This window comes from Caretta caretta, chromosome 1 (genome assembly GCF_965140235.1).
Source record: "Caretta caretta isolate rCarCar2 chromosome 1, rCarCar1.hap1, whole genome shotgun sequence".
Taxonomy (NCBI): Eukaryota; Metazoa; Chordata; order Testudines; family Cheloniidae; genus Caretta; species Caretta caretta.
Window position 1 is genome coordinate 348588021 of NC_134206.1, and position 26743 is coordinate 348614763.

The 26743-nt window shown below is 42.9% G+C and overlaps 1 protein-coding gene across 2 annotated transcripts in view; it reads left to right on the forward strand.

The window, feature by feature from the left end:
- TASOR2 (transcription activation suppressor family member 2) overlaps positions 1 to 26743 on the forward strand; it is a 76074-nt gene that overhangs the window by 16755 nt on the left and 32576 nt on the right. The window contains exons 2-15 of one of the 2 annotated variants that reach the window (XM_075124570.1): positions 553 to 698; positions 4609 to 4704; positions 5513 to 5585; positions 8154 to 8245; positions 10639 to 10776; positions 10920 to 11044; positions 11153 to 11172; positions 11276 to 11375; positions 13186 to 13286; positions 14857 to 14960; positions 17202 to 17274; positions 17393 to 17467; positions 23237 to 24025; positions 25054 to 25266. In XM_075124570.1, coding sequence (XP_074980671.1) covers positions 553 to 698; positions 4609 to 4704; positions 5513 to 5585; positions 8154 to 8245; positions 10639 to 10776; positions 10920 to 11044; positions 11153 to 11172; positions 11276 to 11375; positions 13186 to 13286; positions 14857 to 14960; positions 17202 to 17274; positions 17393 to 17467; positions 23237 to 24025; positions 25054 to 25266 — 2145 coding nt within the window. The remainder of the gene's footprint in view (positions 1 to 552; positions 699 to 4608; positions 4705 to 5512; positions 5586 to 8153; positions 8246 to 10638; positions 10777 to 10919; positions 11045 to 11152; positions 11173 to 11275; positions 11376 to 13185; positions 13287 to 14856; positions 14961 to 17201; positions 17275 to 17392; positions 17468 to 23236; positions 24026 to 25053; positions 25267 to 26743) is intronic. The other variant, XM_075124571.1, reaches the window with a different exon arrangement.

Consider the following 26743-nt stretch of genomic DNA (forward strand, 5'->3'; position numbering starts at 1 on the left):
ACAAAACAAAACAGGGCTGTGAAAAGGAATTTGAAGGTGTGCTTGCTCGGAATAAAATAAGGCTTCCTCAGCGTCATGTCTCTTTAGAGAGGGTTGAGAGAAGGGGTCCTGTGAGAAAAGTGTGGGGACTGAACTCAGTAGTTGTTAGAGGTTATTAATGAAGCTAGAGGAGAACAGTGAACTCTTATTCTTCCTGTTTGATAGTAGTTTAAACTGCAGCTATAAAGTATTGTAGGTTACATGAATTTGAGGGTAGTTGCTACCAAGAGCCTTCCCAATTCAAACAGAGAGATTGATATACAAGTCCTACGTAGAACTGAGTTACAGGCACCAGGGAAATGAGGTGAGACCTCTCTTCCCTATGTCCTCAATTTTATTTTACATTTTTAATTGTAATTTAATGTCAGGGTTTGTTGAATTATCAATAAGTTTAGCAATTTTTGTTGTTGTTTTTGCTCAGCTGCTACCAAAATCAGAAGACTCTCTCGTGGTGATCTGTGTACACACACTGTCTTCTTGAATATTTTCACTTCTTTATTGTTTTACTTACAGCTTTTCACCAAATGCCAGTGGATTCAAGTTCCCTTTACCAGTCAGCAGTTTCGGTGCTGCATAACTCATATTTGGATTCCACATCTCGGAATGGCTTTCAGTACAGTCGAGTGACTTTGGTGAATAATGATGTATTTTTAAAGGAGGTATGTTTCGTGGGCGAGGGGTTTAGTTAAAGGTTTTGCAAAGGAGGGAATTTCTTCCGTGTCTTCCAGGGTTCTGTTATGTTCCATTGTTTTTTTTGCCTGTCATTTGTGGCAGATGTTTTGATTCTTTCGTTTCCAGAGTTCAGTTAATTTATACGTCCCATTGTGACCTTTGCCCAATTTACAATTCCTGAATGAGTCGAGCATTTTCTTTCTTTTCTCTTCTTGACCCTTCTGCTCCCTACCCCACTCCTTCCTTTGACTGTGGAATAAAGGCTGCAAAATCTGCAGCTGCAGGGTCTCCTCTTCAAGTCATGGGGGGCCCTCAGGCCCGGTTGAAATGCTAATGCGATGCTTATGCTCAAGGGCTTTTCGCGTGGAGCATGAGCTGCTTCACGCTGACTTGAGCCCCAAGTTAAATCAGGATGTCTCTCCTTTTATCGTGGCCCTGGCTGGGATATGTCAGGTCCTCCATCTACCTGTGACCAGGATAGCTCCCTATGCTCTTCCCTTAACTCCTCTTGCAAACATTCATGTGTAATGCCGACAGACCCCAGTTGTCAGCGGGCGGGATCAAACCAGGGGATCTCTGGAGCTTAGTGCATGAGCTTCTACCGCATGAGCTAAAAGCCAACTGACTTCTTAGCTAAGGCTGTAGAGCAGACTCATTTAACTCTCTCTCTAAGTGGTCTCGGTGCCACTAGATGGGACAGAACCGCACACCCAGGAGGTGTGTGGGTTACACATGCACAAGACTGAACCACATCATGCCCTTTCTACAGCAGGGGTGAAACCATTTTAAAAATATTTATTTAAAGAGGGCTTTCCAGTACCTTCTTCATTTGTATTGTGCTCGAAGCTGTATTCTTTGAAGATTGCAAATGACTCTTCGAGCCCCCAGGAACCAGTGCTTCTGTTGTCATTAACTAAAAATAGAGCTGAAATCGTAGTCAACATGTCACAGGGCAGGGTTCACCTCACCCTGAATTCCTCTCTGCAAGCAGTCCTCATGTATGCCAGTGGCAAGTTCAACACCCAGTGCTTTATTTACAGTAGACAAGTCCTTGTCCCTCCAACAACATAAAACTTTTACATTTCCTCTAGGCAGGGGGGTGGGAGGTGGAGGGGAGGGAAGAGATCTCACCTCCCTGAGATCCTGGGCTTCACTGGCCCTTCCTTCCTGTGTATCCTTCCCTGCTCTTTCCTCTTCCTGTCTCTCTTTTAACGGTCCTCAGCTGAGGAGCTGACTCGCCTTGTTAACTGGTTAAACATCCAGTCCTTAGCCAATTATCTCCTCAATTGGACTTGCATGGGGATGATTGCCAAATCAGCCGTAGGCCACTCTGACTCTTTCACACTGCATTACAGTGGCACAGTTACACTGTAGAGTGTAGAGATTTCCTATATCTGTGGAAGGGGTTTTCCATTGATGTAGGTAATCCAAGGCTCTGAGAGGCCTGCTCTACACCTAAATCTTAGGTCAACCTGGCCACATGGCTCAGGGTTGTGAAAAATTTCTGTTTGCCAGAAGCTGGGAATGAGCGACAGGGGATGGATCACTTGATGATTACCTGTTCTATTCTGGGGCACCTGGCATTGGCCACTGACGGAAGACAGGATACTGGGCTAGATGGACCTTTGGACTGACCCAGTAGGGCCATTCTTATGTTCTTATGCCCTCTGTGAGATAGTTAGATCAACCTAACCCCCACTGTAGACGCAGGTAGGTCGCCGGCAGAATTCTTTTGTCAACCTAATAACGGTTTATTTTTTTAGATTAATATTATTATTTATATTATTGTAGCCCAGGAATCCCAGTCATGGACTCCTAAACTAGAAATCAGTTCATTTGCTATTTAACAATAGTTTAGCAAACATCTACGTTTGTTTTAAAATCCGATCAGACCGTCTTCAATGCTGCAGTCACACTTGGGCGTAAGTACAAAAAACGAAAGTGTGATATTCAGCCTACTGCTTTTCTAACTTGCAGTCTCATCTTAAATCTTTTCTGTCCTCCCACAATTTTTAAGGAGATTTCATAAATCAATTCCATGAGATAAGAAAAGCAATTTGAAAAAATTAGCTCCCTGCCTGCTCACTTAGGCTCTTGTTACATTTTCTGTAGCATGGAGCTCAGTTAAAAGCATCCCATGCTGGAGTTATACAAGTACTAAATCCCTGGAAAAAAGTTTTAAAAGAATCAAACTATAAACCCCCATAACTGCATTTGGCCGGCAGAATGGAATGCCGAGCAAGTCCCTTTGTGCATCTGGACCGAGGTTCTCACAAGCCTTGACAAACACACTCCCCTGCTTTCTAGTGGGGGAGTCAAACTACGCTTTCAAATGAAGTTTTAGCTCATACGCCAGTGAAGAAATCCTTCCAAATGTAAACAGATGAGACAGTGGTAAAAACAACTGTTCCTTTCCTCCTCCTACTGATACCATCAATGGTAGTGCACCCGCAGGAGATTGGGAGAAAATTGCTGAAGTAGGCACAGTCATGCTTGTCTGTCAAAGCCACTGTCTCATAGTTTCACCCTTTCAAAGCACTGTCAGCCTGGAACATCAGGGGCACTTCAACAATCCCCTGGATTTCCCTTCAAACCCTGTGCACACTTCGAGCACTAACAAGTGGGATAGATCAGCTGGCCTGCTGCATGATTCGTCAATGATTGCATGTCCAGGGAGCAAGTCATGAAAGAAATTTTAATACTGGATACAAAACCTTCACATCATTTCTGTAAAGAGGGGCAAGAATGAAGAATTCTTTTTTGTGTGTGGTTTGTTTAGACCCGGTAAATGTTTTAGTTTAAGCAGGTCAGTTTGAATTCTGTCACCATTTTAAATATATTTTATGCCCTAGAAAGGGAGTGTGTTTAGAGCAGAGGACTGGAACCAAAACTCCTAGGCTATACAGAATTCCAACTTCCCTGTGCATCGGTTTCCCCTTCCGTGAAATGGATATAACATATGCCGACATCACATGGAAGTTGCGAGGGTAAAAAGTGTACTGCTGCAATTCTTTTAATAATAATAAAAATGGCCTCAAGCAATTAACAGACTATGGTGAACAGATGAACAAATAATACAAATACACTGCTGCTGGGTCTTGCTCACATGCTCAGCGTCTAACTGATCATCATATTTGGGGTTGGGAAGGAATTTTCCCCTAGGTCAGATTGGCAGAAACCGAGGGGGCTTTTTGCCTTCCTCTGCAGCATGGGGCTTGGGTCACTTGCAGGTTTAAACTAGTGTAAATGGTGGATTCTCTTTAACTTTATGTCTTTAAATCATGATTTGATGACTTCAGTAACTCAGCCAGAGGTTATGGGTCTATTAAAGGGATGGTGGGAAAAGTTCTGTGGCCTTCAGTGTGCAAGAACAGGAGGTCAGACTAGATGATCATGATGGGCCCTTCTGGCTTTAAAGTCTATGATTCTATAAATACTTGTGTTGAAAGGCTTTTTAGGCATTCCATGATCCGTGTTTCTCCTGCACCAGCAGTTGTTTATCTTACTAGCATCTAAACAGTGCAGGTAGATGTTTCCTTAGGTTGCTTTGGGAGTTAGTAAGGTCACTGATATTTATAGGGAAATCACAGACCCTGAACTTGGGTCTTGCCACATAAATAAAGGAGGAACTAATTATTAACTACCATATTTTGATTTATAAAATATAATTATTAATACATATTAAGTATGTATGTATTCAAGACCGTAAGACCTTAAATGCTTTTTGAAATGAAGAAAAAAGCATTTTAGTTACCTTTAGTTAATGTTTGTAGAGCACTTTAAGATCTTTAAATGAAGTGTGCTATATAACTGCATAATAATCCCTGTATCACAATATTAATGTGGGTCTAGTACTTGGAATATATAAAAGAAGCAGCCTTTTTGTGTCTTCTGCAGTACAAAACTTTTACCCAGGAAAAGGAAGCGAGTGGCTATACCAAGGAGGAACTTGATGAGACCTATGCATTTCTTCTGTTTGATAGTGAAAGCGAGGTAAAGTGGAAAAGTTGTTCAGCATAAGATATTGAGATGCTGCATCTTTGAATACTTTCATTTTCAATGAGGCTCCTCCCCAAGGAAGTCCATCAGAATTATTCTTAAATGGTTTAGTTTCTCTTTGTAATCTGCACTGCCTCTTCATTGTGATCATTGCTGTATAAATAAGCCAGAGGAGAATTTATCTGATAAAAAGGATCTGACAGTGACTCTGATCTTTTTTAAAAAGTCTATTGTTGTTGTCTGAGTGCTGACAGACTGTGCAAACAGAGGGAAAGGCATTTTCCCTCCCCTAGTGAATTTACAGTCCAGTGCAGACATGAGCAAAACAGCTCAGATATATTTATAATGAAAAAGAACCTCTGTGACAGAAGATAGCAGTTTACAAGCATCCTTTTGAAGAAACTCTGTAGGTTGTGGAAGTAAAGTGCTAGAATATTAAGGAAGTGCAAGACATCAGCCTTCTGTCTGCCAAGACTTTTCTGAGGGGGTGGAATTTTCCAAAAACTTCCAAAGCACTGTGTGTTGAATGAATATAAAATGTTCATTCAATGTCATAGCCAGACCTGATAAATGGCTCTCAGCATTTAGGGCCATCTTTCCACTGACTTCAATGAACATTGGATCTGTCCGTAATTATATTCAGATCATAAGTGTTTTGTGAATGTGAAAATAATTAACTTTTTGGCAATACTTAAATACATTTATTAACTGAAAGTATGTTTGCTAAGTGTTGTAATAGTGACAGGATAGCTAAACGTCTTATCTTTAAAATAAATAAATGAGGCTATAACTTATTTTGAAGGCAAAAGCGGTGTGTCAGAGTGGACTTCGTATAAACACCCGATCCCTTACCACGCTAGGTGATCCAGCAAAAGGTAAGGTTTAAGTACAGAGGGGAAAAAATCTGATTTGTTATAATAAACTGAAAGCAGTTTCTTGAAAAGAACATACAAATGAACTTTTATGACTTACTTTTTTAATCTTTCAAATAAATAAAATTAACAATCTGTTATTTCTTATTTTTTTAAAATTAGATTCAGTTGTTCAATGGATCAAGCAATCAGTGTTGTTTTCCTCCTGTAATGTAGTTAGCTATTGAAATGATGATGGTTTTACCACCTTTCTTCTCCATCTCAGTTTTTTCAGTCAGAGTCACAATTTAGCAAAGATGCCAAAATTTAAAATATCTTCCTCGACATTGACCATCATACTTGTCCAGAGCCTCTTGCTGATCCATTGCATTTTGCCAGTTCTTGTTATTACTACTTTTAATAATAATATCGTGCCAAAATAATACAGTGCTGCACACTTTACAAAACATAGAAAAGACCCGTTCCCTGACCCAAAAGTCTAAGGACCTGATCCTGTAAAAGATACTTGGTATAGGGTTAACCATCATGAGTAATCCCATTGATAATCAGTAGGACCACTCATGATAGTAAATGCTAGGCTCAGAGAAATGTTTGCAGGATTGAGCCCCAAATTTAGAAACAATTTAGACAATAACAGACAGGGGGAAGGTTAGAATTGCTTCATCTATGTCTGCATCTTAATCCCACTGGATTATGAAGAGTACTATGACAACAAGAACTTTTAAATACATTACATAAAGTCGTATTCATTTCAGGAAGCTGATGAAAAGGCCCTGTGGATTTTCACTCTTTTAATTTAATGTTCTTGAGGGTGGATTTTCGTATTAAAAAAACAAACAGACGTTTGTTTGTCGTTTTTGTTTTAGATATTTAATTGAATGCCCCAAATGTTATAACCTGACACTTTGGCACATTTTGTTCAATATAAATTAAAATAGTACAAGCAAATCTAGATGATTAGGGCCACTGATATTCGTAACTTGATTTACACACCCAATGTATAGCTGATCCATGCATAATTCAGAGGTTTACATCAATTTTACATTTTAAAGTTCAAACAAACAAAAAAACCACCCTGTGAAGTTGACTTAAGATTTGAAACTAAGGCAACATGTTTGTCAGCATTATATCTTTTCTTTTAAACTATTTTATTATTGGTATCAGGAAGCTGAAATAGGTTTTTGGTTCCACTGAAAGTAATATTGTAACTACACCTCCTTGCTCAGGAATCGTACATTCTGGAATCAGTGGAATCAAACAGGAGTAAAACTGAAGTAGTGTGGCAGTGAATCACACACTACATTTCTGAGAATTTAGACATGCATTTGTGTTTTTTGGGGAAGGGGGCTACATGAAAGCAATGCTAAAACAGAAAGTGTCTGAAATATTTTAATTTCTTAGGGTTTTTTCTCCTGCTTGACCTAATATTTTTGTACATAGCTCCTTCTTTTGAAAGTAATTCAAGATCTGTTGCGGTTTCATTTTTTCCTGATGTTTTGTACACTAGCAGCTGCCAAGAAATTGTTGCCTCTATGAATTCAAACACATAATCTCACTCCCTTCCCTTGCCACCCTTTTGTATATGGAAATCAAGGGATAAATGCAGCCAATGAACTGGAAGTTATTGTTTTTGACTGTTGCTGGTAGCTATCTGTATTTTTGGTTGTAAGCACTGTTGGATTTTCCCCACAGAGAAAGGGGATAGGAGATGCTGACTTTCACATAAAGCTCCCTTGTGTCATGAAATAGTTTAGAGTTATTTTATCTGGAAGTTGAGGGGCATGTAGAGGTTACAGAGAAGGAGTCGGAAGGCGTGGTTGTCATCTGGCCTGAACCACAGACTATCCATCTTTAATTAACCCAGGTGAAAGCTGAATAAAAACAAGCCCTCAGCAAACACCACAGTACTACATCTGGTCTGAGCTCTCCTACTTATGTAAATTCCAAATTGATAACCTCAGCATGTATTAACCCCCTCAATGCTAGGCCAACATACATAGCTCTTTATGACCTTTCATCAGGTTTCACCATAGAGGGCCTTGATCCTGCAAACGCATACTGTAAGTACTCCTACTAAATCAGTAGGATTACTCACAGGAGTAGTCCCTAAGTTTGGCAGTGAATGAGATGTATTGTAGCCAGTCATATCTAAAATAAATCCATAGCCCTAGTTTTAACTTTGAAATGTATTTAAACACTTCTGACTGGGAAAATCTTATAACATACACATCTCCTGTGAGACTTGAGGGTCTCGGGAGGGGTGCGAAGTAATCGTGCGGTCTTACATGATATGCTTGGGTATTATACAAACAATATAATGCGGGGCCCACGATCTACAATAGCAAACAACACTGAGCTGTCACAGTTTCAGTTCTTTAAGAACCCTTTTCAGGGTACAAAGGGACACTTTCAGGTAGCTTAGGCTCAAAATTAAGGTTTTACTCAAAGAACAAATCATACAGTATAATAGCTAAAATATTTTTCATTGGGGTTTTCTTATTTAGTCATTATTTATAATCCAGAATTCCAAAAAGAGTATTAAATATATTTATATTTTATTTTTTTTTAAAGGGGCTTATGTTTCCAAGTACTCAGACTACCTTCATCCAAGGCCCTGGTATCATGGAAAATCTGGCTGTATTGTAATTTTTAAACTAATTAAGGTAAAACTCAATCTTTTTGTCCCCCCACAGACTGGTTAATGAAAGTTCCCATAGAGCAGCAGGCAAGACAAAAATGTTAATGTCGGTGTGTTGTCCTAATATTGATATGCTATAAAATCAATACTATATTGATACCTTTTTTGGAATCTGGGGTATTTAGTACATATTGATTAGGGGCACGGTGCACCGTGAAGTATGAGATCAAAGGGTGCCTTGGTATTACTCCAGAAGCGTGGATATCTCTGAGAGTTTCATCTGAGAAAGTCTTTCAGTATTTGTTCCACGATGCATTATTTACTACTAGGGTTGTCAACTTTCTGTTGGCACAAAATTGAACACCCTAGCCCTGTCCGTTCCCCAAGGTCCCGCCCCCACTCACTACATTTCCCCCTCCCTTGGTGGCTCGCTTTCCCCCACCCTCACTCACTTTCACTGGGCTGGGGTAGGGGTTGAGGTGCGGGAGGGGATGAGGGCTCTAAATGCAGGTGTGGGCTTCGGGGTGGGGCCAGAAATGAGGGGTTCAGGGTGTGGTAGCGGGCTCCAGGCTGGGGCAGGTAGCTGGGGTGTGGGGCTGGTGAGGGCTTGGGCTGGGGATGAGGGATTTGGGGTGTAGGAGGGGGCTCCAGGCTGTGGTTTGGGGCCAAGGGATTTGGAATGTGGGAGGGGGCTGCAGGTTGAGGCAGGGGGTTGGGGTGCAGGAGGGGGTGAGGGCTCCAGCTGGGGGTGTGGGCTCTGGGATGCGGCCAGGGATTAGGGGTTTGGGTGCAGGAGGGGGCTCCAGGCTGGGGCTGAGGGATTTGGAGTGTGGGAGGAGGCTGCAGGTTGAGGCAGGGGGCTGGGATACAGGAGTGGGTGAGGGCTCTGAGGCGGGGCCAGGGATGAGGGGTTCAGGGTGTGGGAGGGGGCTCTGGGCTGGGGCAGGGGGTTGAGGTGAAGGGGGGTGAGGGCTCTGGGCTGGGGGTGCGGGCTCTGGGGTGGGCCCAGGGATGAGGGGTCTGGGGTGCAAGAGGAGGCTCCGGGTTTGGGGAGGAGCTCAGGGTGGGGGTGCAGTCTTTGGGATGGGGCCAGGGATGAGGGGTTTTGGATGCAGGAGGGGGCTTTGGGGGGGCTCAGGGCTGGGGCAGGGAGTTTGGGGTTGGGGTGCGAGCTTACCTCGGGCAGCTCCAGGTCAGCGGTGCAGCGGAACTAAGCCAGGCTGCCTGCCTGTCCTGGGGCACTGTGCTGCACCCCGGAAGCGGCCAGCAGGTCCTGCTCCTAGGTGGGGAGTGGGGGGCAGGAGGCTCCGTGGGGCGTGCTGCTCTCGCCCGTAAGCACCGCCCCCGCCAATTCCCATTGGCTGGTTCCCAGCCAGTGGGAGTGTGGAGCCAATGCTCAGGGCGGGGGCAGCATGCAGAGCCCCGTGCCCCCCCCTGCCTAGGAGCTGGACCTGCTGGCCACTTCCGGGGCACAGCGCGGTGCCCCAGGACAGGAAGGGCCTAGCCTGCCTTGGCTCTGCATCACCGCCGACCGGACTTTTAATGGCCCTGGTCAGCAGTGCTGACTGGAGCCGCCAGGGTCCCTTTTCAACCGGGTGTTCTGGTCGAAAACCGGACACCTGGTCACCCTATTCACTACCCTGCTAGACTTAAATGAGAAACTCAGCTTTTGCGTGCAAAGATGGGGCTCCCATGGAAGCTGATTGGAGCGGCGCACATACTCCTATCCAAAGGCAGAATTACAGCACTTCCAAGTGTTACGTATCCGGCGTGACGCCGATCCATCCCGCAGCCCTGTTACAGTGTCCCATATCCATCTGCAAGTTTGTCCTCCTGGCCCCTGGGCGCTGCTGTGGTGCTGGATTTCAGGCATCCTCTCTTGCCTCCCCTCTCTGTGGGTCTCCAGGTGGTGCTTGGCCAGCGTTCTCTGAGCCCTCCTGGCAGCAGGGAGGCGGGTGGTGGGGGCAGAGCGGTGAAGCGGGGGCGGAAATGGGAGAGCAGAGTGGGAAAGGCATCTCCACGTTCCTTGCCACTCCCCAGGCTCCCAGCAACCCACCCAAGCTTCGTGCCAGGCTCCCTCCCCCCACCCCTTCTCCACCCCTCACAGCCCCGGACTCCCATCAGGGCTCTGGTTCTGGGTCTTCTCCCCGCACTCCCCGCAAGGAGTGTGCGGTGGGGGACATAGGCTCCCTGTCTCCCCGCCACCGGCTTCCCTTGCTCAGCGGGACCCCTATGGAGAGATGGATCTGTCTCCTTCCCTCTTTTAGGGAGTTGTGGAGGATGTGCGAGCAGCCCCTTCTATAGAGAGCTTTGAGATTCTGGGAGGGATGGCAAAGTTATCTTCAAATTCAAGGGTGGTTTGCTGCTGTTTAAAGCATTTTTACCAGCGTTGTTTTTTTGCAAATGTGTTTGTCACAGGGAAAGGTCAAGTTCGTGCCAGAGAATTACACGGCAAATTACACCAATCCGACTCCTGGCTATGACTGCCACGCCTCTGTGAATATAAACAATATTTCCTTGGAGACTAGTCATTTTCGGGCCTTCGAATTGAGTCAGGTACAGTGGCTGGCAACAAACAGACGGCTTGAAGAAATATTTCTGAACTGAATGTGAGATGGGTGTGGGATGAAGGACTGCATTAAGGCACTGCTGAATGAAGTCATTCTCTTTCATCTGTTTTTCCTTTTTTTTCTTTCCAGTATTACGTGTATGAATTTTCCAGTGACACTGTTGTTGAACGCCCTAGACAGATCTGTCCCTATGTAATAATAGCCTTTCAGTACACTGAACCTAAAATAATGTCAACATTAAATCATAAAAGAATGTAAGCAACTTTACATTATTGTACAACATTCAGTCATGTGCCGCTTTTCCTTGACCATTTTTAAGCATTCTTCTTTTCTCCCTCCCTCCCCCGCCCTTTTTTCTCTAGAATTGAACTTGAAAATAAAGGTAAGAGAGCCTCTTGTTGGTTTGATATGTGGTATTTAAATGTAGCTTTATTGGCATTGTTTTCATTTACACATAACAATTATTTTTCTAATTTTATTTTTAGTATATTATTGCCCGTGGAGAGGGCAGCTTTCTATCCAGGGGCACCTATTGTGTGATATAGCCCTTAGGTCTCCATATAGTGCTGTGATTCCAGCACAACTGTAAGTATAAATATTTTTTCCCTTTTTCTGTATGTTTGGGTAGCCGCAGAGTGAAATGGAAAAAAAACACAATTTGAGGCTTTATTGACACTGATGCTGGGAGTCACAGATGTATCCTTTGGCACCTTAGCTAGAAAGGCAGTTTCCAGCTTCAAGCAGACCTAAAAGCTAAAGGCTCAGTCATAAGCTCAGCTGCACCCCTGCTTAGTGGGGTAAGGAGCCCCCTTACTCCCTTACATCGGCTTAGGGTGACCAGACGTCCTGATATTATTGGAACCATCCCAATATTAGGGGCTTTGTTTTATTTTGGCAACTATAAACCCCCACCCCAAAAAAGTGTCCTGATTTTTCGCACTTGCTATCTGGTCACCCTACATGGGCTACCCTTATCTCTTTGAACTTTCACAGGAGGTGTGTTAGGGGAGGCCAGCCACTAGCATTTCTGAGCTCCCCGCTCCTCCTCCTTCCTTCCCAGGCACAGAGGTAGCAGTGGCTGCTCTTGCCCCTCCCTTCCCCTCCCCTGGCTCTGCTGCCCCCTCCCCCACCCCCATGCTGCCAGATGAGCTGGCACCGAGAGGAAAGTGAGCTGCACCAAGAAAGGGCATGTTTTCCTTGTGCTACATGAGGTGTCTAGTGTTGAGTATTGAGTCTAATACATTATTCCCAGTTTTTCCTTTTCTTTTTTCTATGGCAAATAGACTTTGTTATTATACTAATAAAGTCAAACTGCTGAACTGTAGCTTGGGGAAATGGTGAATAAGATATTAAAGTAAGTGTTTAAAATATTTAGTCAGAATTAGATAACAGTGAAGAATTTAACAAGTTAAAGGGTTTGTAGTCTGTTTGGTGCTAGGGATTTGTTAGTCACTCATTTTCTTCTGATCATGCTTTCCTCCCAGGTTTGCTGTGGTTTTTATAAAATTTCACAGGGAGTGTGTGTTGGCATCGAAGCTAAAAACATATTTATAAAAAGTTTTAAAGTGGGAGAGAGTAGAATATATTGTCTTCTGCTTTACGTAGGTTCTTAGCAAGTAGTGTCAGACAGGAAGGATACTGGTTATAACTCTTCAGGTCAAAAGCTGTTTTCTTCAACATATGCCCCCTGACTTTCAGTAACATGCCACTGTTTAAGTAGAGACCACTTGATGCTGGTCTAGGCCAAAGTCTGGTACAGAATACACAATGCCACCTTTCTGTTGCTGCAGTAGGCATCCACGTGGCTTTGTATCCTAACCATTTCTACCTCATGCGGGACCATGCTTTTATTTTTGAGACATCTGATTGGACACTTCACTATTAGGTGGCATCACCTATATCTATGATTGATAATTCTTTCTGATGTCTGCTTTGGTCTGTGGTGACTATTACCCATTTGGCGTCATTGTCAAGCTAGTCAAAGAAGCCATAAATTGGTATTATTTTTAAGAAGTAATTTTTGGGAAGACTATTCTATTTTGTCAACTGAAACTAATTAAGTCTGTTAGGTCCACTTCAGAATCCTTTCTCTGGAAGCCAGTAATCAGTATGAGAGAGACAAAGTGGGTGATGTAATATCGTTTTATTGGACCAGCTTCTGTTGGTGAAAGAGAGAGAAGTCGGTCCAGTAAACAATACTACCTCATCCACTTTGTCTCTCTCGAATCCTGGGACCAGTACAGCTACAACGCTGCAAACAATAAGCCACATGTCAGAGCTCTGCTCAGTGGAATGAGAAGTTGTCCGCTTTTCCGTTTTACAATAGTATAATAACCTTAGATTCATCATTTGAGTTAGAACTATACCTTGACCACTTTTGCTCTTCTTTTGATAGGCCAGCCAAACTGGAAATGAAATACATCATAGGCGTGTCTGATTTGAAAAAAAAGCTGCCGGAAGCTGCATTTGGAAAAAGTAATTACACTGAAAATGAAGGTATGTGTGAAATCACTCACAGTATGAATGAGTATTTATTTCATAATTTTTCATATGTGGCTTGTTTGCTTTTAAAGCAGCCCTTTTTATAAGGTGACAGAGGGTAGCGCAAGATACTTTTGCCGTTGCCTATCCACACTCGGAGCCTGAATCTGCACGGTGTTGGGTATCCTCATCTATCATTGATCTCGGGGTACTTTACATCCTGCCTGATCAAACCCATAGTCACTCACTCTTAAGCCAGCAGGAGGCATTCAGCAGCCAATGTGTAGGCCTCATGGCGCTATCTAGCAACCTTTGATAAGCCCAAGGAACAGAGTCTGCAGGGAGCAGCATCCAGCTGTCTACTAGAGGGAGAGCTACTGTGACTTTGAGTGTCTGTGAGTGGGAGAAATTAAATGGGAAGATCCACAGGGCTCTGGGAGAGGCTCGGAAGATACCATTTGAAGTCAAGTGTGAGAAATTCTCATATCAGAGCAAATTTAGGGAGGGGAGAGAAAAGAGATTTACTAAGCTAGTAATTTTATACTGCCCTTGTCACTCTGGTATAAAGTATTCACATAGGGATTTCTTCTTTTCTCTCTCCCTCTGCCCTAGTCAATGGGGTGGGTGGAGGGAGAACAAATGTGAAGAAGAAATGTGTTCCTGTTTTCAAGTTTGGGTCTGTCAGTTTATATTTCTTTTGGCATGGGATTTTGACCATTAGGATATGGTTTATGGACTCTTACAACCAATTTTTACCATGCCGAATGATAGATTTAAACATTAATTTGTAACGGAGAATTCTGCTATTGACCTCAGTAGCTGTTAGATAGGGCCCAGTGTCTGTGTTCCACTACACCGCCTATAGAATCCAGGATATAAAATAGATGGTGTTGATAGCATTCATGAGCATTTTATGACAACTTGTTGTATTTTATATTGCATGGTACATTCCTCTGGACAACGCCGCAAAGCTCTGCAAAATCAGTGAAAATACATTAAGTTGCTTTTGTCTGCTGCAGTGTTTCAGCTGTGAACTTCCTCTTAAACTGGTGATAGCAGTAGATCAGTGGTTCCCAAACTTGTTCCGCCACTTGTGTAGGGAAAGCCCCGGGCGGGCTGGGCCGGTTTGTTTACCTGCCACGTCCGCAGGTTCGGCCGATCGCGGCTCCCAGTGGCCGCGGTTCACTGCTGCAGGCCCATGGGAGCTGCTGGAAGCGGCGGCCAGTACGTCCCTCGGGCCTGGAGCAGCAAACCACAGCCACTGGGAGTCGCGATCGGCCGAACCTGCAGATGCAGCAGGTAAACAAACCGGCCCGGCCCGCCAGGGGCTTTCCCTGCATAAGTGGCGGAACAAGTTTGGGAACCATTGCAGTAGATTGTTCCTGTGATGTGAATTCATGTAACTGTTTAGAAAATCTCTGCAGTATTTACTCTTTTAAAACCCAGGATTTTCATTCTCTGAAAACTAATCATGCTGGTCTAATCATGCTGGTCAAAAACATTTTTGTTTTTTTTCTGTTTTGTATGTCAGAGGTTCATTTAAGTCAGTTATTTAAATATAAAGTGCTCTTTGTTTTCTTCCCAGTCTGTTATCAAGATATTTACTTCAGTTTGTATGAAGTGGAAATTTCAAATAAAGACCAACATAAAATGGATCCATTATTAGAAAACCTAAAGGAAAAGGAGTTGGTAAGAATTATTTTAAGTGATTGTAGTCCAGGGAAAAATGGTCATATTTAATTTTTATGTGAAGATTCTTAGCCTTTAAAAGGGGTGTACAGGCCTTTTCCTAAATAATGCAAATTGGCATCTGAGTTACTTAACTTTGAAAAGTGGCATGTTGTATATTTTTAGGTGGGGGACTGTAATTTATGAAGTGTTGACAGAAGATCACAGGGTACAAGTTGTGACCTGATTTCTAGCATGAATTAAACACAGCACTGAATACAATGCATTTTTCAAGGCCTTTGAGTCTTCCTTTATGTCTTGCCAAGATGGGTTGGTTTTTTTTACTATTGCACACTAAATCATATAGTTAAAGGGCTCTTAGTGCATTATATCTGTTAAGCTGGTGGAGACTGATTGCTGCAGTGCATGCAGAATGACCAGTTACTGAGCAAAGGATACCAGGTGCCCCACTCTCAGAGTTCTCCTTTATGGCTGATAAGGAGCCCCAATCCAACCAGATATTTGGCAGCTGTCCCCTAGAAGCTTCATAGGCTTCCTGAGTTCTGAAATTGTGGACGCTATGCTGTGATCTGAAAAAGAATTTCTCCTCCTGACTCAGAGCTAGGGGGCCAAACCCTCACCTGATGTAAACTGGCAAGGTTCTGTTGACTTCAGGTATGGTATGCTGATGTATACCAGCTGAGGACTGGCCCAAGGTCTGCAGCCTTCTACAGCTTCTCATTGTTCAGAAAGGCTGAAGAGGTTGATGGCTGGATTTCAATCTTGTGTGACATGGGCAGAATCAGTGCTTAATTTGTGCCAGGGCTTGCCTCAGGGCTGAGCCCTGGCACCTCTGGGCTTGCTGCGTGAGTTTTGAATGTAAAAAAATTGCTTGAGCCCCGGCACCTCTTTCATTATAAATTAAGCACTGGTGGAATGGAATCTCAGAGGAGCCTATGAAGTCAAGGTTTCACAGTGGTGGTGAATGGGAATTGGGAATTGAGTGCAAATAAGAACATTTCATAGTTGTATTTAAAGTATCAAAAATAGTCAAATTGGGCTGAAAAGCCTCTTCTGTGTTTCAAGGAGGAGGCAGCAAGCATTGCCCCGTTCTGTTTTGTGCCTTTTTATTATATTATTATTATTTACCATTTATTTATGTTAGTTAATTGCTGGTAATTTTACTTCATTGGCACCTAATTGAAAGTGAAACTAAAATTACTAGCATCATAGTTTCACTTTCAATTGTGTGTGCCTACATACATACTCTTCTTGCAGTCTAAAAATGAAAGTGATATTGGGGTAAGTTGTGCTGCTTGAAATCAAACTGCACCTATTTTGTTCAGGATAAATTTTTGAACTGTATTTTAAACTCTGATGTTTAATTAGCGTTTGGCTCTCCTCATCCTTCCTGCTTGCAGCCTTCATACTGATAAGAAATGTCATTGTTTTATTTATTTGGATGCGCATTGTAATAACTTTGTGATGAACTTGGCTTTTATTCTTTTCACGTACTGGTTCAAAACAACTATAAAATGTTTTAACATTTATTTGTTTAAATATTAAATAGTGAAAATATTTAATGTTTCTAAATTACTGTATTTTCACGGTGAATGTGTTTTTTTTTTTTTTTTTTTTACTTTTCCCATTTTATATTGCTGATATTCATAAGTCAAACACATGTAACATTTTATTTTCACTTTAGTTTGGTGATGTGGGTGTAAATGTTTATTGTATGCTGGTAGGATACTGGAGTTTTATTTTGCTCGTACTCTTGGATTTATTTGGACAAATTTTCTTAGTTTTGCGTGTGTATCTGTATATAATTATTAAGAAATAAGGGGGGAGTGGATAATTTGGGGGATTGATAATAGACTATATGGAACATTTCATCTATGGGTCACTAGCTCAAATTGGTACAGGCTGGTACTGACTGAAACGTTTTTACCATCTGACTGTGGTTCATTGACCTCATATATAAGAAATGAGTGAGTTGATCATGCTGGTCTATTTCTTAGAGAACAGTTACATTAGAAAATCATCCCAGCTGGCACTCTTGTTGATGGTCTCAGCACAGGCCGAGAGGTCTAGAGGCTGAACTGCTGCCTTATCTCTAGAGGTTTCGCTGCTAAGATTTTGTTGAGACACATTGGTGAGAAAACCTGCAGTGCTGGTGACTATGCTGTGTGTCTTTAGTGAGTAATGAATTTGCTTTAAAGGAAAAGAAAAAACTCACTATAGTTTCATATGCACTTATTCTAGGCAATCATCAAATATTTACAAGATCAAGGGTTTCTTATTTTACTTACATCCTCTGCGTTAACAGGTGACAAAGGTAAGAATTTACTAAGGTCTAAATAAATATTTCACATTGTATGCCTTTTTTTAAATTGTAGAACACTCTCTTTTTTATAAATAAACTGCATTTTCTTTTTTTTTTTTTTTTTTTACAGGTTTTGACCTAGATGAGCCCATCAGTCTCCAAGCGTTGTTTTTATTCACTTCCTCTAGATCAGTATGTTTGACAGGTAGGGTGTTCTGTTTGCATCTATTATATGTGTGAAAATATTGAACTGGTATAAAACACAGCATTTGTATTTTGATTACATGATTCCCTTTAGGCCTCTTGGTCAGCAGATTCTAAAACTCTAATACTGATGGAATTATAAACAGTGGTTTACCTATTATAAATCTTTGAATGATATTTTCAGTAAGAACTAGAAGTTAAGTGTAGGAGCTTTGTTGAGTAAAGCACTACTTACGTTCACTGCTGTTTGTGGTCTCTAAGATTTGCCTCTGTTTTATGTAAAAAAAAAAATTGAATGAATGGAAAATGAAGGTTGCAAATTTAAACACACAAATCTCGAAATATAATACAATTTCAACTTCAGTGTTATAGTCACATAACATTTTATATCTGTATATTAATTTTATACCATGCCTTATAGAGGGTGATGGTATTAATGTGTAAAGTTTATTTATTTAATCATGTGAAAAAATGGTTATTCACTTTTTACTGCCCTGCCTGCAGACTTTTCACTAATTCACCTCAGCAGGGAATACTTCTAATATTGCAAACCTCTGAACAGTACAAGGCAAGCAGCAAATGGGGGGGCACATTACCCCACATCGCTCACAGACACACGCACACACACACACCCCCCGTATCATCTCTGGTGGATCATAAGATACTGGACTATAGATCTGTGTAATCCCAGTGAACAGTAAAGCTATTTAAAGTCATGTGTTTAAACATGTATTATAACTTTTCTTTTCCTCCTGAGACCTGTAGAATTCATCGCATAGTAACGAAGGGTACGTCTACAGAGCAAAAAAAGACTCTGGCTCTCAGGACTCCTTCTGCGGGGCTAAAAATAGCCAGGTAGATGCTTGGGCTAGATCCCAGGCTGCAAGACCCTCCCCTGTCCCTGGGTTCCAGAGCCCGGACTCCAGCCCAGGGCCAAGCATTTAAGCTGCTATTTTTAGCATTGCAGTGTGAGCCCAAGTCAGGTGACCCAGGCTCTCAGACTTGCTGCCATAGGCTTTTTTCTTGCTGTGAGGATGTACTGTAATGCAACTAACTAGACTGTACAGGTGGAAGGATACAAAAAATTGTAGCACTCAAAATGTTACAATTCTAAAATAGTTTCTGAAACAACTTTTCATTTTAAACATATGAAATATAATACGTGATGCTGGTAGAAAAGTTGTATTTGCTTCTCCTTTTAAATGACCTGTGTAACTTTTGGCTTTGTTTTTGGTGATTCATCCTAAACTCAAGCCAGTAAAACATTACATCAACACACACTATCATGTATTTTATTCTGTTCTTGTTTTAGTGATTACAGTGCTGACAATGTGCTTCGGTGCCGTACAGCACACAAATAAAAACAAACCAGGCCTTAAAGAGCTCACGATTTAGAAAGCAGACAGGATCCAATTGGAAATCCAGAGGTGGGGGGAGTTTAGCTTGTATTCATAATTTGAACTAAGCTATAAACTCTCTTCCTTCGGGCAGCTGTGGCAGAAATAGGCTTTTAAACGTAATTTGGATGAAAAGATGACTGTAGCTTGGCACACTGCTTTGGGAATGGCATTCCATGCTTGGGGTGGGAGGAGACATACGGAGACTAATGTGAGAGAAGGAAATCACAGAAAATGGCAGAGCAAGAAGGGGAAAATGTGATAGCAGACAAATCCAAGATGTAGGCTCGGATAGAGTTATGGATAGCTTTGAAGATGAATGTGAGAATTTTAAACTTGATGTGTCTCCAAAGGGAAGCTACTGGAGGGGATTCAGAATGCGGGGTGAGATGGTCAGTCTGTGAAGGAAGATAATTTTGATGGCCACATTTTGGACAGACTGGAATGGGTATGATGTGGGTGTCACTGAGGCCAGAGGGGAGGATTTTGCTGTAGTCAAGGCAGGAAATTATTGGAGCCCAGCGCTGCCCAGGTGAATGGGACAGAAAGGACAGAGCTTTGATGTGTTGTGGAGAATGAAGTGGCAGGTTTGAGCACAGTGTGGATGTGGGAAGGAGTTTGCCATTACTTCCTGGTTCCAAGCCAGGAAAAGAGGGAAGAGGAGAGGATAATGTATAGTAATTAGTACTCTAATTACATTACAGTTCTTAAATTATATTGATAGTGTAATTTCAATTAGATTGCACTGTAAGATTTTAACGTTTAGTAGCTTCCAGTTGTTGGTTTCAACAGGACTCCTTTTTAGGATGCTGTTTAATTTCAGTTATCTGAATGAGCTATTGTAGACCTGTGTTAACCCAGTTCAAATCTTGCTTTCCTGCCAGAACTGAACTTTCTCCTTCCCAGTGTTAAAAATAAAGTTGTTATAGACCAGGGGTGGCCAACCTGAGCCTGAGAAGGAGCCAGAATTTACCAGTGTACATTGCCAAAGAGCCACAGTAATACGTCAGCAGCCCTCCATCAGCTCCAGCCTGCAACGCTTCCCACCTGCCGGCAGCCCTGCCAGTCAGCACCTGCCGCAGTCAGCTGTTTCGCATGTGCAGGAGGCTCTGTGGGGGAGGAGCGAGGGCATGGCAGACTTGGGGAAAGGGGCAGAGACCTTGGGGGAGGGGGTGGAGTGGGGGCAGGGCTTGGGGCAGAGCAGGGGTTGAGCAGTGAGCACCCCCCGGCACATTGGAAAGTTGGCATCTATAGCTCCAGCTCTGGAGTCAGTGCCTATACAAGGAGCCGTATATTAACTTCTGAAGAGCCACAGGTTGGCCACCCCTGTTGTAGACCCTCTCCTAGCTCTGAGGGGAGGAGTGGAGAGCCTTTTGGTTGGCTCTGTACTGGGGTTTTGTGAGGCTGTGAAGATGGAAAAGGGAGGGCAAAGGGAGAGGAGAAGAGAGGTGGCACTGAATTTACACAGTTGCTGTTTCTCACTTTAGAATTCTAAAAATTAAGTCATGCCAACTCTGCACATACAGCGACGGGGGCTAAATTAGCTGTTACCCTTCAAGAAAGACATCTTGGAGTCATTGTGGATAATTCTCTGAAAACAGCCACTCTATGGGCAGCCACAGTCAAAACAGCGAACAGAATGTTGGGAATCATTAAGAAAGGGAGAGATAATAAGATGGAAAATATCATGTTGCCTCTCTATAAATCTATGGTACGCCCACCTCTTGAATACTGCATGCAGATGTGGTCGCCCCATGTCAAAAAAGATATATTGGAATTGGAAAAGGTGCAGAGAAGGGCAACAAAAATGGTTAGGGGTATCAAATGGTTTCCATATCAGGAGAGATTAATAAGACTAGGACATTTTCAGCTTGGAAAAGAGATGACTAAGGGGGGATATGATTGAGGTCTATAAAATCATGACTGGTGTGGAGAAAGTAAATAAGGAAGTGTTACTTACTCCTTCTCATAACACAAGAACTAGGAGTCACCCAATGAAATTAATAGGCTGGTTTAAAACAAACAAAAGGAAGTATTTCTTCCCCCAATGCACAGTCAACCCATGGAATTCTTTGCCAGAGGATGTCGTGAAGGCCAAGACTATAACAGAGTTCAAAAAAGAACTAGATAAGTTCATGGAGGATAGGTCCATCAATGGCTGTTAGCCAGGATTGGCAGGGATGGTGTTTCTAGTCTCCCAGAAGCTGGGAATGGGTGACCGAGGATGGATCACTTGATGATTCCCTGTTCTGTTCATTCCTTTTGGGGAACCTGGCATTCACCACTGTCGGTAGACAGGATACTGGGCTAGATGGACCTTTGGTCTGACCCAGTATGGCCATTCTTATGCTGTTGGAGATTTGAGGCTTTGAAAATTAAGTGTCTGTTGTGAGCCTACCTAAGGGTATATCTCAGAGGTGGGCAAACTGTGGCCCGTGGGCCACATCCGGCCCGTGGGACCCTCCTGCCCGGCCCCTGAGCTCCTGGTCCGGGAGGCTAGCCCCCAGCCCCTCCCCCGCAGCCTCAGCTCACTGTGCCGCCGGCACAATGCTCTGTCTGTCCTGGCGCTCTGGTGCCCCAGCACCGGTGCTCCAGGCAGCGCAGTAAAGGGGCAGGGGAGTTTGGGGAGGGTGGTCAGGGGCGGGGGTGTGGATGGGGGTCGGGGCGGTCAGAGGGCGGGGAACAGGGGTCCCCAGGGGGCAGTCTGGAAGGAGGGGGGGGTTGGATGGGGCGGCGGGGGTCAGGGGTTCCAGGGGCAGTCAGGGGACAGGGAGAAGGGGTGCTTGGATGGGGCAGGGGTCCCGGGGTGGCAGTCAGGAATGAGAGGAGGGGTTGGATGGAGTGGCGGGAGGCAGTCAGGGGACAGGGAGCAGGGGGGGTGGATGGGGCAGGAGTCCTGGGGGGACTGTCAGGGAACAGGGCGGGTTGGATGGGACAGGAGTCCTGGGGGGGGGGCCGAGAAGCAGGGGGGGTTGGATGGGGGCGGGGGCCGGGCCACGCCTGGCTGTTTGGGGAAGCACAGCCTCCCCTAAGCAGCTCTCTGTACAATTTCGGAAACCCAGTGCAGCCCTCAGGCCAAAAAGTTTGCCCGCCCGTGGTATATCTGCACAACATTTGGCAGCAAGCCTCCCACCCCTGGTCAACAGACTTGGGCTCGCAGGGCTGGTGCTCTAAAAATAGCTGTGTAAACAGCACTTTGAAGTTTCAGCTCAAGTTGGAGCCTGGGCTCTGAAGCCCACCCGATGTGAAGAGTGTAGGATACGTGTAATACGATGGGGGTTGCTCAACCCAGTGAACAGATGAGCTGCTGCATTCTTGAACAAGCAACGGGCAGCGGAGCAGCACTGCTGGGAGCCTTGCTAAGAGTGACATATGTCAATCAAGTCTTGGGCTCACCAGGGCTTGTGTTGCAATTGTGAGATTGCAGTAGGCTAAATAATGAAGCAGGTTGCACAAATTGGGCATCTGGCGAAACCCAGCAAGCCATGTCTCACATTGGTTATTCATGAAATGGGTGGTTGAAAAGCATCTGACTCTACCTTCAAAGAATTCCCTCAAACAGCAGGGACATTTAACAAATGGAGATCCGTACCTTCAGCAAGTCAGCTGTTTCCCTAATGTTGAAGACAATGGGTGGTAAAATTCTGGCCGCATTGAAGTCAATGGTAAAACTCCCAGTGGGTGAAATCCTGGCCCCATTAGAGGCAATGTGTCCAGCTGAGAGTAGCATTCTGGCATTATTTATTTGTATTACCTTAGCGTCTCCTGTTTATACCCTCTTTTCCCTATTCTGCACAACGTACTATACGTCTTTTGTTTAGTAGAACTGTAGTTTCCAAGCCAATTACTTTCTCCAGCGGTCGGCATAGTAAAGATGCAAATACTATTGAAGGTAGCATCTAAACAGGGAGATAAACAGCACACACCAACCCCAGTTACCTGAATTTTGAGGTATCTCAAATTTTAAATTGGTATGGAACCAAAAATTCATTTATTCAAAACTGTTTATCCCAGCATTTCAGATTTCCTTGGAAACATTCAGATAACTGAACTTGATCTGTGTATGATATGTAATGTTACACTTTTCTCTAAAGCCTCTGTAATAACTTACACAACGGGGCAAGCTAATGAAAGAGAATTAGCTTAGAATTTCTTTCTTGACTCCGAGGGGTCTAGTCTATGTTTGTTATCCATGTGGAACTCTCCTTATCTTTAGCAGGAGTTAAAAGCATCCATCAAAGTGAGGAGACTGTTTTTGGGATAACTTTTTGTGGGTTTTTCAGACCTTTAACATTACTTTAGCTTTGATATGTTTGTGTGTTTGCGTGATCATATTGTTATATTATTGAAGTACTATTTTTTTCCCCCCCCAGTAAAAAAACAGGAATTGAACTGTGAAAACAAACTCAACGAGATCTCTTTAAAAGTAACCTCTGTTTTGCCTGGCCTTCACTATGCCATACAGGAAGCGACAGCATGTCCACCTGAGGCGGGACTCCATTCCAGCATTTTGGTGAAGCGGTACTTCCAGAAATTTGCAAAACTTGCTAAAAATTCACTTGCAGCTTCTGGCACAAATGACAATTTGCCCCTTTCTTGTGATCCATCACCAAATAAGTCTGAAAGTGTTTGTCCTTCTGAAAAATGCCCGAAACAGTCATTTTCCCAATTGCAGTCTTACCTTTCTGACCCCGGCAGCTATTCTTTGGAAATGTCCGTGGCCTTAGACTGTTTGGCGGGCAATCCTCAGTCCCTGTGCGGCATTTCTGACAGAACCTGTGAGGCTGACTTGGCTTTCGTTTTGCCACCGGACTCTGTGCTTCCTGACATAGCAGCAGAGATCAGAGTTGAAACTGAAAAACCTAAGAATATTCCAGAATTGAACCAGTTCCAGGAAGATACCAAGGTGGAAATGAACCCAGCAGGTAATCTGAAGATGCAGCAGAATAAGAGGAAATCCAACAGAGCCATTGTGAGCAGCACAAAGAAGAAATGGGCCCCTTTGAAAATTCTTTCTGTGGTGGACAGCAACAGAAAAGGGACCAAAAAGAAAAGGATGAATGTTTCTTTTCCTTTTCCCAAAAAACAAGGACTCACAACAAATTCTAATGAACCCACACTTAAATTAGCAAATTTGCAGTTTCCACATAAAAGGAAAAGAGGTAAGCACCATATAAACCAACTCGCTCAAAAAAACTCATCGTATATATAATCCATGTCTGAAGTTTAAAACTCGATCACAATTGTCTTACCTTGTTTGTGTGTTGATATACTTAAGGAACACCACTCAATTCCTGCCTTGGGTGAGAATGTTAACAATAATAATAAACAGGTTTCCAATATCTCGGGCAGGTAGATCAGTTGCTGAGTCATCACTTGTTGCTAGTTGATTGAAAGACTTCCTTTCATGGTTTTCCTTCTGGCTTCCTTACAGGGGACTCTCCTTCTCACTATGACCCAGATGACACTAGGTGAAAAAACATGGTGTTAAGCTTGCAGCTAAAATGCCTTGGGCATGCAAAGCTGTTGTCGTATATGTCCACACACAGCAGTCGTTCTAGACATTTTAGAAGTGTGTGTTTGTATCAGTAGCTGCAACATCAGGAGCTGGTCTTTAGTTCAGGTTAGGCTGAATTTGTGGAGTCTACAATGGTTTCTCCTCCATGTGGATTGGAAACTATGAGTATGGCTGCACCTGTTCAACCAACATGCCAAACTCCATCCTGCACTGCGCTGCCTTCCATTTGGAAATTACCCAAAAGCTTCTGCTCCTGGCTACAGTTCTGAGCAATATGAGACAAGGGCTCAGAAGCCACTTGGAATGCTAAATAAATACATCTAGGCTTTACATCTAGATGTGCCAAGCAGGAGGAGTACAGTAACTTGTCAAACGAGTTCACACTGATCAAGTGTTGATTCTTGGACAGTGAAAGTGTTGAGAAATAGTGCACTAATATAAGCTTGTGTGTTGAAGCTTAAATTTTAATAAGCACTTGCTGGTTACTTTCAGTCATATACCCCTCTTTCTAAAATCAAATATTTTAAACCAGTTGTCATCTGGACTGTGTTGTCACCAGTGCTTACTTGTCAGCAGTAACTCGTACATTCCTATGTCTATTGAAACTAGTGTTTCTTTTTAAAATTTTTTTTTTAACTAACCCCCCTTTAAAAAGACCTTTTTTCATCCAAGGTGCTGAGGTACTATCTGCAGAATTTGTACACAGAACACAATCTTCGCCTGAAGATACTAGCTTGGCTGCCAAGAAACCAAGGAAACTTAAGCAACCAGATGCAAAAAATGATCAGATTTCTGAGCAAGTTGCAAAGCAAACAAAAAGTAAGACCATAAAAACCATACCTAAAGGGAGCTGTAAGCCTAAAGCCATACAAAAATTGGAACCTGGTAAGAATGTTGTTCTTTGTGTAACTTTTCATCTAAAATATTAGGGATATCATTAATATCCAATTTGATTTGTAAATTGTTCCAGCCTCTTTGAGACACTTCCTAATCACTCAGATAGTAAGCTTGGAAAATGTGCAGTTCTCTGATCATTCAAACTGCTCTTTTCACATCTGAGAATGGCTCATGCTTTTAAACTGCTTTAAGGCAAATTGTGTAACGTGTCTTATAAGCCCAATTTATATTTGGCATCTGACCAGGTTTTTAGCTTATTATACTGTAAATCCAGTGCTTTTAAAAATAGTGAAATTGCCACAACTCAAAAGAATAAACTAGAGAGAGTTTCAAAAGCAGTGTGGAAAGCCTGTTTATACAGTATGTGCAAATGTTGGCTTGCAAAGACTCTCTGTCTACAACTGAGAACTAGTATTAAAGTGCCAGAATAAACGATGGAACAGGAAAGCCCTTACATTTTTTAAACTCAGCATGTTTTACAACATCCTTCTCTAGATCTCTCTGTCTCCAGTCTTTCTTTCTCTCTGGCCCCTTTGCCAAGTGGAGAGAAGGTTTTGGAGAGTAATCTCACTCCCTGGACTCAAATTATGAATCGTTATTCTTTTACTACAGACCATAAAAAATAAGCAGTTCTGTCTGTGGTGTAAGCAATATACTTCATTCAGCGTTTGTTAGATTAGCACTCGTCTCCCATCTGTGCACTGGCTGTGGCCGAGGTGAGGTGGAATCTCAAAGTTGAGCACCAAGCCCGTCCATTGTCTTGTTTATGCCCTCAGAGGGCACGTCCTGTTTTGGTTTGGTTACACACGTACGTAGATGTATAATATTTTAGGGAAAGAAACTGGGAGCAGAGTCCCAGCCAAAAAAAAGGGAAAATTTTTAGGAAGAAGAAAAACACAACTTAAATGCCTTGCTACAGAGCCAGAGTTTAGCCCTCAGGACACTATACAGAGCGTATCTTTTCAGGGCTTTGCATGAAGAGTGGGAAGGGATATTTTTGTACTGTTTTTTATTATGAGTCTACTTTATGTAATGTTATATAATTTTTGTATTGTTTTTATATGCACATGCCCAGAGACATGGTGGTGGGTGCATTTTAAACATTGGATGGATAAATAAATAAATAAATGAATAAATATTCCTGACGCTCTGGAGTTTTGTGTCACTCGATGACTTCCAGAAGGCACCATAATTGTGCCTGGATCTGTATAAAGTGCACAGTCTTTGAGATGCATGTATCTGTATTATGCACTTGGAAGAACTGATTATGCACTACTTGGAAGCATGCATCAGTGGGGTTCATTTCCTCTTTTTAAAGACTTCAGAAACTATGTGGAGAACTAAAAGCAAACCACTGTTCATGCAACATGAAGATTGCAAATTAAAATGAAAAAAGAGAGGAAATGTAAAAGTAAGGTTAAAGAGCAGTTACACTGTATATATGTAGTATTTTTCCTTACTGGCT